This window comes from Pristiophorus japonicus, chromosome 4 (assembly GCF_044704955.1).
Source record: "Pristiophorus japonicus isolate sPriJap1 chromosome 4, sPriJap1.hap1, whole genome shotgun sequence".
Taxonomy (NCBI): Eukaryota; Metazoa; Chordata; class Chondrichthyes; family Pristiophoridae; genus Pristiophorus; species Pristiophorus japonicus.
Genome location: NC_091980.1, coordinates 121,631,233 through 121,643,968, shown reverse-complemented (window position 1 = coordinate 121,643,968; position 12,736 = coordinate 121,631,233). Strand labels below are relative to the sequence as shown.

Genomic DNA, 12,736 nt, shown 5'->3' with positions numbered 1-12,736 from the left:
CGGCTCTCTGTACTCAACCAGATGGTGCAGCTATCAAGCGCCAGCATGGAGATAGGTCGCGATATGCTGCAGACCATGGCTGGGATAGCTGGCAGCATCGCCTCCTTCACCCAGCAGTATGATCAGAGGATGTACCGGCTCATTACAGTCTTGGAGCGCACAACGGAAAGCGCTGAGGCCATGAGGCAAGAGATGGCCTCTGCACACGTAGTGCAAGCCGCCGACCCCACACCCTCAAGGCAGACAGATCCAGAGGAGCAGGAGATCCCTGTACCTTCGGTTTGGTGCCCTACCTTTTCACCAAGACCCGCACGTCTGCAGACATCCCGCTGCACTCCTGCACAACCTCCTCGACCAGAGGCAGTGACGGGCAGGGGAGCGCTACGCCATCATGTAGGGGTGGGGAGGAAGAGGATATCTGGCATTGCTTCAAGGAGGCGGGGGGGGAGGGGAAGTGAGGTGGTGGTGCTGGATAGGGGGGTGGGTGTTGCTCCTGTAAATTTATGTAAATATAATAATCTTATGTAACCTTCGTTATGGTGCACTTGTAAAAACACTCACATTGCTGACCCTCTGTTGGTGCGTGTGTTAGTTTAACATCATGTGTGGTGCCTTGTGAGTAACACACACCTGTCCCCCTCAGGTCATCTGCTTCATCAGTAATATCTTCCCATCCACATCTGACTGCACTGTATAATGGGTCCTGTCATCAGGCCAACACAAGATGACAAGGAAGCGTCACCAATGCAGGAAGCCTGCCATTCAATGACTCTTAATTTACCTACTTGCACAGCAGACCTTAAGGCTTGACTTCAACCCTATTTTTTTTGAGGCCAAACATGGAGGAGTGCCACCCCTGAGACGACATGGTCATCAGTTACATTGCAGTACATTGTGTGACACAAGTAACGAATCAGCTTGCATGTACAAAATGTGACATGCTGAACACTTTTCAGTTACTCATAATAATTTTCCCTTCACCGTCCACCTCTCCCTCCCGATCTCACTGCTGGCCAAATACCATCCACCTCTCCCCCCTCCCTCCCGATCTCACTGCTGGCCAAATACCACCCACCTCTCCCCCCTCCCTCCCGATCTCACTGCTGGCCGAATACCACCCACCTCTCCCCTCTCCCTCCCGATCTCACTGCTGGCCAAATACCGCCCACCTCTCCCCTCTCCCTCCCTCCCGATCTCACTGCTGGCCGAATACCGGCCACCTCTCCCTCCCTCCCTCCCGATCTCACTGCTGGCCAAATACCGCCCAACTCTCCCCCCTCCCTCCCGATCTCACTGCTGGCTGAATACCGCCCACCTCTCCCCTCTCCCTCCCTCCCGATCTCACTGCTGGCCAAATACCACCCACCTCTCCCCCCTCCCTCCCGATCTCACTGCTGGCCAAATACCGTCCACCTCTCCCTCCCTCCCTCCCGATCTCACTGCTGGCCAAATACCACCCACCTCTCCCCTCTCCCTCCCGATCTCACTGCTGGCCGAATACCGCCCAACTCTCCCTCCCTCCCCCCCTCCCGATCTCACTGCTGGCTGAATACCGCCCACCTCTCCCTCCCTCCCTCCCGATCTCACTGCTGGCTGAAAACCACCCACCTCTCCCCTCTCCCTCCCTCCCGATCTCACTGCTTGCCGAATACCGTCCACCTCTCCCTCCCTCCCGATCTCACTGCTGGCCGAATACCGCCCACCTCTCCCTCCCTCCCTCCCGATCTCACTGCTGGCTGAATACCGCCCACCTCTCCCCTCTCCCTCCCTCCTGATCTCACTGCTTGCCGAATACCGCCCACCTCTCCCTCCCTCCCTCCCTCCCTCCCTCCCTCCCTCCCGATCTCACTGCTGGCTGAATACCGCCCACCTCTCCCTCCCTCCCTCCCTCCCGATCTCACTGCTGGCTGAATACCGCCCACCTCTCCCCTCTCCCTCCCTCCCGATCTCACTGCTGGCCGAATACCGCCCACCTCTCCCCCCTCCCTCCCGATCTCACTGCTGGCTGAATACCGCCCATCTCTCCCCCCTCCCTCCCGATCTCACTGCTGGCTGAATACCGCCCACCTCTCCCCTCTCCCTCCCTCCCGATCTCACTGCTGGCTGAATACCGCCCACCTCTCCCCCCTCCCTCCCTATCTCACTGCTTGCCGAATACCGCCCACCTCTCCCCCCTCCCTCCCGATCTCACTGCTGGCTGGATACCGCCCACCTCTCCCCTCTCCCTCCCTCCCGATCTCACTGCTGGCTGAATACCGCCCACCTCTCGCTCCCTCCCTCCCTCCCGATCTCACTGCTGGCCGAATACCGCCCACCTCTCCCCCCTCCCTCCCGATCTCACTGCTGGCTGAATACCGCCCACCTCTCCCTCCCTCCCTCCCTCCCGATCTCACTGCTGGCTGAATACCACCCACCTCTCCCTCTCCCTCCCGATCTCACTGCTGGCTGAATACCGCCCACCTCTCCCCTCTCCCTCCCTCCCGATCTCACTGCTGGCTGAATACCGCCCACCTCTCCCTCCCTCCCTCCCTCCTGATCTCACTGCTTGCTGAATACCGCCCACCTCACCCCTCTCCCTCCCTCCCGATCTCACTGCTGGCTGAATACCGGCCACCTCTCCCCCCTCTCCCTCCCTCCCGATCTCACTGCTGGCCGAATACCGTCCACCTCTCCCTCCCTCCCGATCTCACTGCTGGCTGAATACCGCCCACCTCTCCCCTCTCCCTCCCTCCCGATCTCACTGCTGGCCGAATACCGCCCACCTCTCCCTCCCTCCCTCCCTCCCGATCTCACTGCTGGCCGAATACCGCCCACCTCTCCCCTCTCCCTCCCTCCCGATCTCACTGCTGGCTGAATACCGCCCACCTCTCCCTCCCTCCCTCCCTCCTGATCTCACTGCTTGCTGAATACCGCCCACCTCACCCCTCTCCCTCCCTCCCGATCTCACTGCTGGCCGAATACCGCCCACCTCTCCCTCCCTCCCTCCCTCCCGATCTCACTGCTGGCTGAATACCACCCACCTCTCCCTCCCTCCCTCCCGATCTCACTGCTTGCCGAATACCGCCCACCTCTCCCCCCTCCCTCCCGATCTCACTGCTGGCCGAATACCGCCCACCTCTCCCCCCTCCCTCCCGATCTCACTGCTGGCCGAATACCGCCCACCTCTCCCTCCCTCCCTCCCTCCCTCCCTCCCGATCTCACTGCTGGCCGAATACCGCCCACCTCTCCCTCCCTCCCTCCCGATCTCACTGCTGGCTGAATACCGCCCACCTCTCCCCTCTCCCTCCCTCCCGATCTCACTGCTGGCTGAATACCGCCCACCTCTCCCCTCTCCCTCCCTCCCGATCTCACTGCTGGCTGAATACCGCCCACCTCTCCCCTCTCCCTCCCTCCCGATCTCACTGCTGGCCGAATACCGCCCACCTCTCCCCCCTCCCTCCCTATCTCACTGCTTGCTGAAAACCACCCACCTCTCCCCTCTCCCTCCCTCCCGATCTCACTGCTTGCCGAATACCGTCCACCTCTCCCTCCCTCCCTCCCGATCTCACTGCTGGCTGAAAACCACCCACCTCTCCCCTCTCCCTCCCTCCCGATCTCACTGCTTGCCGAATACCGCCCACCTCTCGCTCCCTCCCTCCCTCCCGATCTCACTGCTGGCTGAATACCACCCACCTCTCCCTCCCTCCCTCCCGATCTCACTGCTGGCTGAATACCACCCACCTCTCCCTCCCTCCCTCCCGATCTCACTGCTGGCTGAATACCACCCACCTCTCCCTCCCTCCCTCCCGATCTCACTGCTGGCTGAATACCGCCCACCTCTCCCCTCTCCCTCCCTCCCGATCTCACTGCTGGCTGAATACCGCCCACCTCTCCCCCCTCCCTCCCGATCTCACTGCTGGCCGAATACCGCCCACCTCTCCCTCCCTCCCTCCTGATCTCACTGCTGGCTGAATACCGCCCACCTCTCCCCCTCCCTCCCGATCTCACTGTTTGCCGAATACCGCCCACCTCTCCCCCTCCCTCCCGATCTCACTGCTGGCCGAATACCACCCACCTCTCCCCCCTCCTTCCCTCCTGATCTCACTGCTGGCCGAATACCACCCACCTCTCCCCCATCCTTCCCTCCTGATCTCACTGCTGGCTGAATACCGCCCACCTCTCCCTCCCTCCCTCCCTCCCGATCTCACTGCTGGCCAAATACCGCCCACCTCTCCCCTCTCCCTCCCTCCCGATCTCACTGCTTGCCGAATACCGCCCACCTCTCCCCCCTCCCTCCCGATCTCACTGCTTGCCGAATACCGCCCACCTCTCCCTCCCTCCCTCCCCCCTCCCTCCCGATCTCACTGCTGGCCGAATACCGCCCACCTCTCCCTCCCTCCCTCCCTCCCTCCCTCCCTCCCGATCTCACTGAATACCGCCCACCTTTTCCCCCTCCCCCCTCCCTCCCGATCTCACTGCTGCCCGACTGCCATCCAGGTCATATCTGCTTTTCCCCGAGCGTTCCTTCTGGCGGGCGGCAGGTCGACCAGAGGCCAGCATAACTGATGAAAATGGCACTTTTCCAACATCCGGCATGGCGGGCGGCACGCTCTGACATCGGCGGAACCATTCCCCACCAATCTTCTGCCGGGTGGAACCTCGACGGCAGATGGGCGGTTGTGGAGGAATCGGCCAGAGAACCGACATTTGTGGCGGGACCTCGGTGGATGTGAGTGGAACATTGACCAATTTCGGCCCCTCAGTTTTTTTCTTTCCATTACAAATGCTGGTTTGTGCAAGTGAGTGTTCAATCACATTGAATCGCTGAGATTAGTGAAGGAGGGAAAGCACAAGTATAAAAGCACTTGTACAAAATCAAGCCAGCTGACGGAGGACAGACAGCGGGGTTTTTACCAAGAGTGCCATTTTTGGCCAGCATTGAATTAAATCTACAGCATATTCCTTTTTAGGCCGAGGTCACCACTTTGTACTGAACATGGCAGGAGTATTCAATCTGAAATGGCCCATTCTAATCCCCTTTTAGGATTTCCTTCCTTTCCACATTTAATTACAGAAAGGAGATTAGTCAGCTTTGCTCCCTTGAGAGTCAAGACGTTAAACAACCTCTGAAATTAAAAAAAAACACAGGGAAGAATGGGATTCTGCTGACCTGCCCGGAAGAAATCGATAGCGAGCAGGGGCAGATCGATTGCAAACAGCCAGCAGACTATGGAGTAGCAATAAAATCTCTACTTAATCAGGTAAATTAGCCTGCACTAACATTAATGTTTTCAAATTCAAGGACAAACCCAAGCTGCTGTCAATCCTGGGAATTGTCACCATCCCTTCATTTCACTTGTCATTTCCCCCCCAATTATTGTCAGTGCACATTTTTTTTGCCAGAAAACTATGTTTAAATTCTATTCATTTCAGTCAACAAGCTTAAGTTTCTTGCACCCTAAATCACTGTTGACGTGCCAAACATTGTAGGAACATAGGAAACAGAAGCAGGCCATTCAGCCCCTCATGCCCACTCCTCACTTCAATTCAGTCATGGCAGATCTGCAGGTCAGCTCCATTTTGAGACCAGCTACAAGTGTCACCCAACCAATTTTGGACTGGGCAGCACCAGTTTTTGACTGATGTGTCCAGCAATATTTCGAAGAAAATCTGACAGTAAAAACTCCGAATTTTAAAATACAAGTCAAATTTTTTCATGTACTTTTGAGTTTCTTGATGTGAAAACATTCAAAATTAGTTAAGATTTCCAATGGACTTTGATCAACCGTGAAGCAAATATCAGACCCTGAGCCATGCACCCTTTCTAAGCCCACCCTGTCTGCTTCAGGACTTAGCAGGAGATGGCAAAATACTATTGTTGACTACTGCTGGCATTGAGCATTCGTTGAAAAGTAGCAAGAGAAAGATTAGAAAGATATGCGGAAGCAACAGGTAACATTAAGTTCCCCAGCCCTTACTTCTATTGTTACTAAAAGCCATTTTTCCCAGGATCTCAAAACTTTAGCTCACTCAAGATTTCCTTTTTGCTATAGTATACAGGCTTTTAAATCTCATAATTGTTGACATCTAATTATTGCTTCCTGATTTACCCCATCTTTAGTTATACTCTCTACAACCTGGCTAGTGCTCATCTTTTAGGTTTATCAATCGGAAATAATAACACCATGAATCCAGAATCCTGATAGTCAGCCTCAGATACTCAGCATACTGGTGCACAAAACTAATTACAATAGAATCAAAGAATTTCACAGCGCAGAAGGGGGCCATTCGGCCCATATCGCCTGTGCCAGCTCTTTGAAAGAACTATTCACTTACTCCCATTCACTTGGCTTTTCCCCATACTGTAAAAAATATATATTTCAAATATTTATCTACTTCCCTTTTAAAAGCTGTGTGGATTCTGCTGCCACCACTATTTCTGATTGGGCATTCCATGTTCTAACAATCCTCTGCACAATAAGATTCTCCTAATCTCTATTTTCATCCAATCTATTTTTTTGTGAACGGACAAATGTCGTAGCCCCTGGACCCAGAATACTGAATCCATATTAGGCACATCTTTTGTTTCCTAACTTGTGCTATTACCATCTCAATTCGCCCATCATCCCCTTTATCTCTCAAATCTCTTCTGCCTTCCACCCTATCACCGACCTTCCCTTTTGTTCTTTCCACATCCACCCCCCCTCCTCCTCCCCTTTTCAGGCCCCCGGCACTTCCTTAAGAATCTGTTACATTTCGAATATTCGCCAGTTCTGACGAAGGGTCATCGACCTGAAACGTTAACTCTGTTTCTTTCTCCACAGGTGCTGCCTGACCTGCTGAGATTTCCAGAATTTTCTGTTTTTATTTCAGATTCCAGCATCCGCAGCATTTTGCTTTTATATATAAGTGTCCACTTCACAACACTCAAATTTGACTCTTTAGCGTTTGAAAAGTAGCAGCGTAAGTCGCAAATACTTACAACGTCCTCAGCTTTGGCATGTGGTTGAAACTGGTCAATGGGATGAGGCTGATGTTGTTATTGTTGAGGGTGCTGAAAGACAAAGGAACAAATTCAAATTTATTTCAGGTCAATCATACCAAAAGGGAAAAAAGCACTTTGCAGTTAATGTTGATATCCAGGGGTTTAATCTCTCTTTTTATAAAGGTTGCTATTACCACACACCCTTAGCCATGCATCGTTCTTCAGCCAAGAAACCAACCAGCTGACATATTGCTGAGCCTCAGCCTATGCCATTGTGCAATGGGTGGCTCGGTGGAGTGCTCGAGGAGCCTGGATTGAAAAGAGCCTCCATCAATCATTGTGGGTAGTGTGCAGCTCTTGTCCCATACCTTCCGCAGTCACTCAATTGAGATCATTAATTTGGCAAGCAAAGCCAAGAATCTATATTCCAGCACAATGTTATCCAATGGAAATTGCTGACTAGCCACAGGTGTACTTACAGCGATATTGTTTTAGTCACATGCACTAATTTAGTGTAAAACGCCTTACACACACTCGCACAATACGAGTAAAAGTACTTCATGTGTATATTTCCTGAACAAATATCTACCATCATTCAGAACTCAAGGAAGTAAAGCACTCATAACATTAAAAATACACTCACACTATGTTTTTTTATCATAACATTTTACCAACAATGGCACAAAAAGGTTAAAGTTCACATGGTGTCTATTACTCATTTTTTATTCACTAATTAGAAATGCAATGGCACATCTGGATTCCCAATTAGCCACATGTATTGGACAACAGTATTCTAGTAATACTCACAGCAGTGCATATATCCCATTGTTGGACTGAAGAAGTTAACAGCTAGTTTTGCTAAAGGGGATGCTTCTAACCCTACTCAAAGCTAGCAGGTAAATTCTTTACATACACTTGTCGGGTCCTGATGATGCCATTGTCACCCCGCTACAATTTTAGCAGGTGGTCTGAGCGGGGAAGCAGGTGTAGCTATCCCACCAAGTGAAGACAGCGGGAAGAGGATCAGGGGCAGAAGAGCCCTTTTGTTGTGGGATCCGGAGGAGAAGCAATGCTCCTCCAGGCCCTACAAGGAAAGCTTAGGCCTCCTCTGTGGTGGTTCCCTGCCACCTCACTGAACGCAAGATATCTCCGAAGTCGAACCCACCATCTATCTGGTGTCAGCAGACAGACTCTGGAACGGATACATTTTGGTTGCTTCCTACCGATAAAGCCCCCAGATTAGCGGAAAATCAGACAGGAGGATATAAATGAATTAAAATAACCCAGGGCTCACTTCTGGAGCAGTGGGTGAGATTCCAACTCAATTTTCTACTCACCTCTACACGTCCATGGTTAAAATCAGGGCTATAAATTCTAGAATGGCATTATCTTGTGTGCTGTTTGAGTAACTACCTGTCCCTAATTATATTTATGTTTGGAAACACAGTCTGACCTTTCTGGATGATATAAGGAACCAGGGAGATAAAACCAAGATCATTTAAATGGAAGATTCACTTTAATTATAATACTTAACTACACCAGGTACATCTCTTACTGCACCCGATACACCTCTTACTGCACCCCATACACCTCTTACTGCACCCCATACACCCCTTACTGCACCCCATACACCCCTTACTGCACCCCATACACCCCTTACTGCACCACATACAGTATAGTGCAATGCAGTGGGATCAGTTTTGTATTGTTTCCGGATAGGAGAAAATTTAGAGAAAATGGGCCAAACGGCCTCTTTCTGCTCCATATTCTTCAACGATTTTACAATTGAATACCTTGCCAACATTCGATGTTACTGCTCACATCTAAATAATAGAGACTTGAAAGAGGTACTAGAGGGTATCTGATGCGTGTGGAACTCTCTGAACACAAGCAGAGAATTATTTTTTTAGAAGTTGGTGCTCAGAGTAGCACAATTTCACCTGAAATTGGCTGGAGAAGTAGCTCAGCCTTCACTGTCGCTCTAATAAGCCTGACATTTCCCTCTGTCTCCTGCAGTCATCAATCCTCAGTGCATCTCAGTACATGTAATCTACATTGTGTGACCACGGCAGCATGTAATTGCTTTAACATAATGATATTGCACTTAGCATGCAAAAGCCAATTACGGACATCAGGCATCTCCTGACTACACAACTGCTTCAAATAATCTGAAGGAAAATGTCCATAGTCAGGCCTTAACAAACTGTTTAATGTAATCCTGTCTGCTTGTATCTTTAAAGACAATTTTACAATTATGACAATTTCTCTGTTTTCATTTGTCATTGCATTCAAAAAGCAAAATAACACTTTTCTACCCCTCTAATATAATCAAAGCTGCAACATTTTTTAAAGGGGAACTGTGCTAAGAACATAAGAAATAGGAGCAAGAGTAGGCCATTTGGCCCCTCGAGCCTGCTCCGCCATTCAATAAGATCATGGCTGATCTGATCATGGACTCTGTTCCACTTCCCTGCCCGCTCCCCATGACCCTTTACTCCCTTATCGCTCAAAAATCTGTCTATTTCCGCCTTAAGTATATTCAATGACACAGCCTCCACAGCTCTCTGGGGCAGAGAATTCCATAGATTTACAACCCTCTGAGAGAAGAAATTTCTCCTCATCTCAGTTTTAAATGGGCGACCCCTTATTCTGAGACTATGTCCCCTCGTTTTAGTTTCTTCTGAGTGGAAATATGCTCTCTGCATCCACCTTGTCGAGCCCCCTCATTATCTTATGTTTCAATAATTTCAATAATTGCTTAATTACCTCAATGGGCCAATACCGAGTGGTGAGGCACTCGCGTGGATGCAGGCTTGGATCAGAGGGCCAACCAGTACCACAGCACATGCTGAGGAAGACGTGGATGAAGGAGATATGCAGGAGGAAGACTGGCGTCCCAGTCCCAGACATCTCTTCCAATTAAATGTATGATATTGTGCATGCATAACCAGTCCTACCCAATGTGGTATCATATAGTGGCCAAATACATACCACGCCATTCATTCTGATCAACTCCACCTTAAGTACTATGAATGGCCAGCCTGCCACCTCCTGTTACTCTAATATGGATGTTTTAAAAGAAATTTTCTGCAGTAATGTGAAATAAAGTAAAACAAATGCCACCTATAAATGACAAGTGTTAAGTGATATCAATGTTTCCCACTCTGGTGCTTCCCCTTGGTGAGCCTGTATGATGTGGATTGTCAACTCCTGCTCCTTCTAACTGGTACCTTTGTGCATTCGGGTTAGTGCATTGGAGTAAGCATGGTGGCACTCTATTTATCATCTAAGGGGACTTCACAGCATGGAAGTGCCCATATATCTTTTTGTGCAGGGTTCTGAGATGGTCCTGTAATAGCTCGCACCATATCTGATAACATGGTCTGGTCCTCCCTGCTACTTCTTCAGTCCTTTGGAGGCGGGGGGGGGGGCATGGTGGTGCAGCTGGGTATGTCAGATGTGTCATCACCCTGAGAGGCAGATGTCTTATACAGTCTACTACTGTCCTCTCGGGAGGGTGTGAGCAGGGATGTAGGGCTGTGGAAAGTTACTGGTGTCTCTTGGTTGGCCACACTGTTTTACGCTATACAGTTGCTGAATAGAAGCAATGCAAAGGCAGATGTTTTATGCAGAACTTCACCTCATATGACACCATGTATGGGTAGCATTCCTCTTTCATGTGGCCTCTGGAGCAGAGTTTTGTGATCTTATGAGGGAAGTTTTGTCCAAAATGCTTGCCGCTAATCAGCAGTTCCAAAATGGTGTGACAAGGAGAGCACCACATTTTTCTGACACACCAGAAAATGGCTGTGGTTGTCAGAGGCCAACTATCACAGCCCCGGAACATCACTGCCAGACTTCTTTCAGGAAACATAGCTTGGCCCAACTATATTTAGCTACTTCCATTGCACGGCCTTCCCTCTGCCTTCACTGATGATTCTACAGCACCCAGCTCCATTCACAACCTACTCAAGAGTGAAGCAGCCCATATCAGCCTGCAACAGGACCTGGACAACATCCAAAGGCTTGGGCTTACAAGTGGCAGGTGACATTCATTCCATATCAAAACCCAGCAATGATCATCACCGGCAACAAAAGGTCCAAACACTTCCCCCTGATCTTCAATTGCACCACCATCGCCGAGTCCCCTACCATCAACAGTCTAAGGGTCACCACTGAACAGAAGCTTAAATGGACCGGCCATGTCTTCATTGTGGCTACAAAGGCCGGGCATAAGCTTGCTACTCTGTGAGGATGGATCGTCTCCTGATCTCCCAAAGTTTCTTCACCATCTACAAAGCTCAAGTCAGGAGTGTGATGGAATATTCACCATTTACCTGCATGAGTGCAGCAGCAACAACACTCAAGGAGCTCGACACCATCTAACAATCTACTTGACTGGTGTCCCTGTCACTGGACTCAGTATCAGAACCACACTGTGCTGTGCAATTATTTTTTAAATCGATTTTCAGATGTTTAAATACAGACCATATTTTTGTATAGCCATTGTGAATATTGATCGCATGGTGCTTGCTGAAGGATCACAATGATACATTATGCTGTGACTACACTCAGAACAGTGCATGTTTGAAGGATAATTTAATTTACTGAAAGGGGCTGGGACAAGGAAAGAACAGTATGTTTTGCCTAACTATTGGTCCTGATGGATGGGGGGGGCGCTGTCTTTGCCAGGTTAGTGTGGATCCTTGCTGCTGGTCTAAACCCCCACCTGCAAGATGGGAGGTTGAGTGGTGGCGGGGGGCTTGTATAATAAAACAAAAATCTTGTATTGATATAGCGCCTTTCATGGCCTGAGGACATCCCAAAGTGCTTTACAGCCAATGAAGTACATTTTGAAATGTAGTCACTGTTGTAATGTAAGAAATGCAGCAGGCAATTTGTGCACAGCAAGCTCCCACAACCAGCAATACAATAACAACCGGATTATCTGTTTTTTTTTAAAGTGATGTAGGTTGAGGGATAAATATTTAGCAGGACACTGGGAATAACTCCCTTGCTCTTCTTCGAAATAATACTAGGGGATCTTTTACGTCCATCTGAACGGGCCTTGGTTTAATGTCTTTCCAAAAGACGGCACCTCCAACAGTGCAGCACTCCCTCAGAACTGACCTGGAGCATCAGCCTGGATTTTGTCTCTGGATTGGGACTTGAACCCACAGCCTTCTGACTCAGAGGTGTAAGTGCTACCACTTAGTGGGCCTTCAGGAATTGTACAAGCCCACACAATTGTTTTAGTAGTCATTGTTTCCTTATTCAAAATGTTCGAACCACAACGAGACTGTAGTTCACAGCAAAACACTGAGAATAAGATGGGCTTAGTCTGACCTCACAACATGTATTGTTACTGCTCTTCATTTAATCACAAAAGCCTTTCCGATTATCCACTGAAATCAATCCTAAACTTTATCCTACATGTCCTTTGTTCTGTCCCCCCTTGTTTGGACATGCTGGCCCCTTTCTGTAGTGCTGCTGCCGAGCACTCACTTTGCTGCTTGAACCAGTCTCAGAGCCAGTCAAGCAAAGGGGTCACCCAAGCCTCTTCTCAACTCTTCAAATTCACTCGAGTGCAGAGTAAGAGCTGGGATAATTGATCTGAAATGCTTAGAAATGGGTGAGTGTGAAATAATGCTCGCGAGTGAGATACAGTGATGCTGACAATCAGAAAATGAAAATGAAACTGAAGAAAGGCATGTAGTAAGAATGTGGAGAAAGAGTGGGATAGTGAGGTGAGCATGGGTGATATAAAAACAG

General features: G+C 49.8%; 1 protein-coding gene across 2 annotated transcripts in view; it reads right to left on the bottom strand.

The window, feature by feature from the left end:
- Window positions 1–12,736, bottom strand: part of LOC139263049 (slit homolog 3 protein-like) — a 625,025-nt gene that overhangs the window by 228,569 nt on the left and 383,720 nt on the right. For both annotated transcript variants that reach the window (XM_070878558.1, XM_070878557.1), the window contains one exon: window positions 6,962–7,033. In XM_070878558.1, coding sequence (XP_070734659.1) covers window positions 6,962–7,033 — 72 coding nt within the window. The remainder of the gene's footprint in view (window positions 1–6,961; window positions 7,034–12,736) is intronic.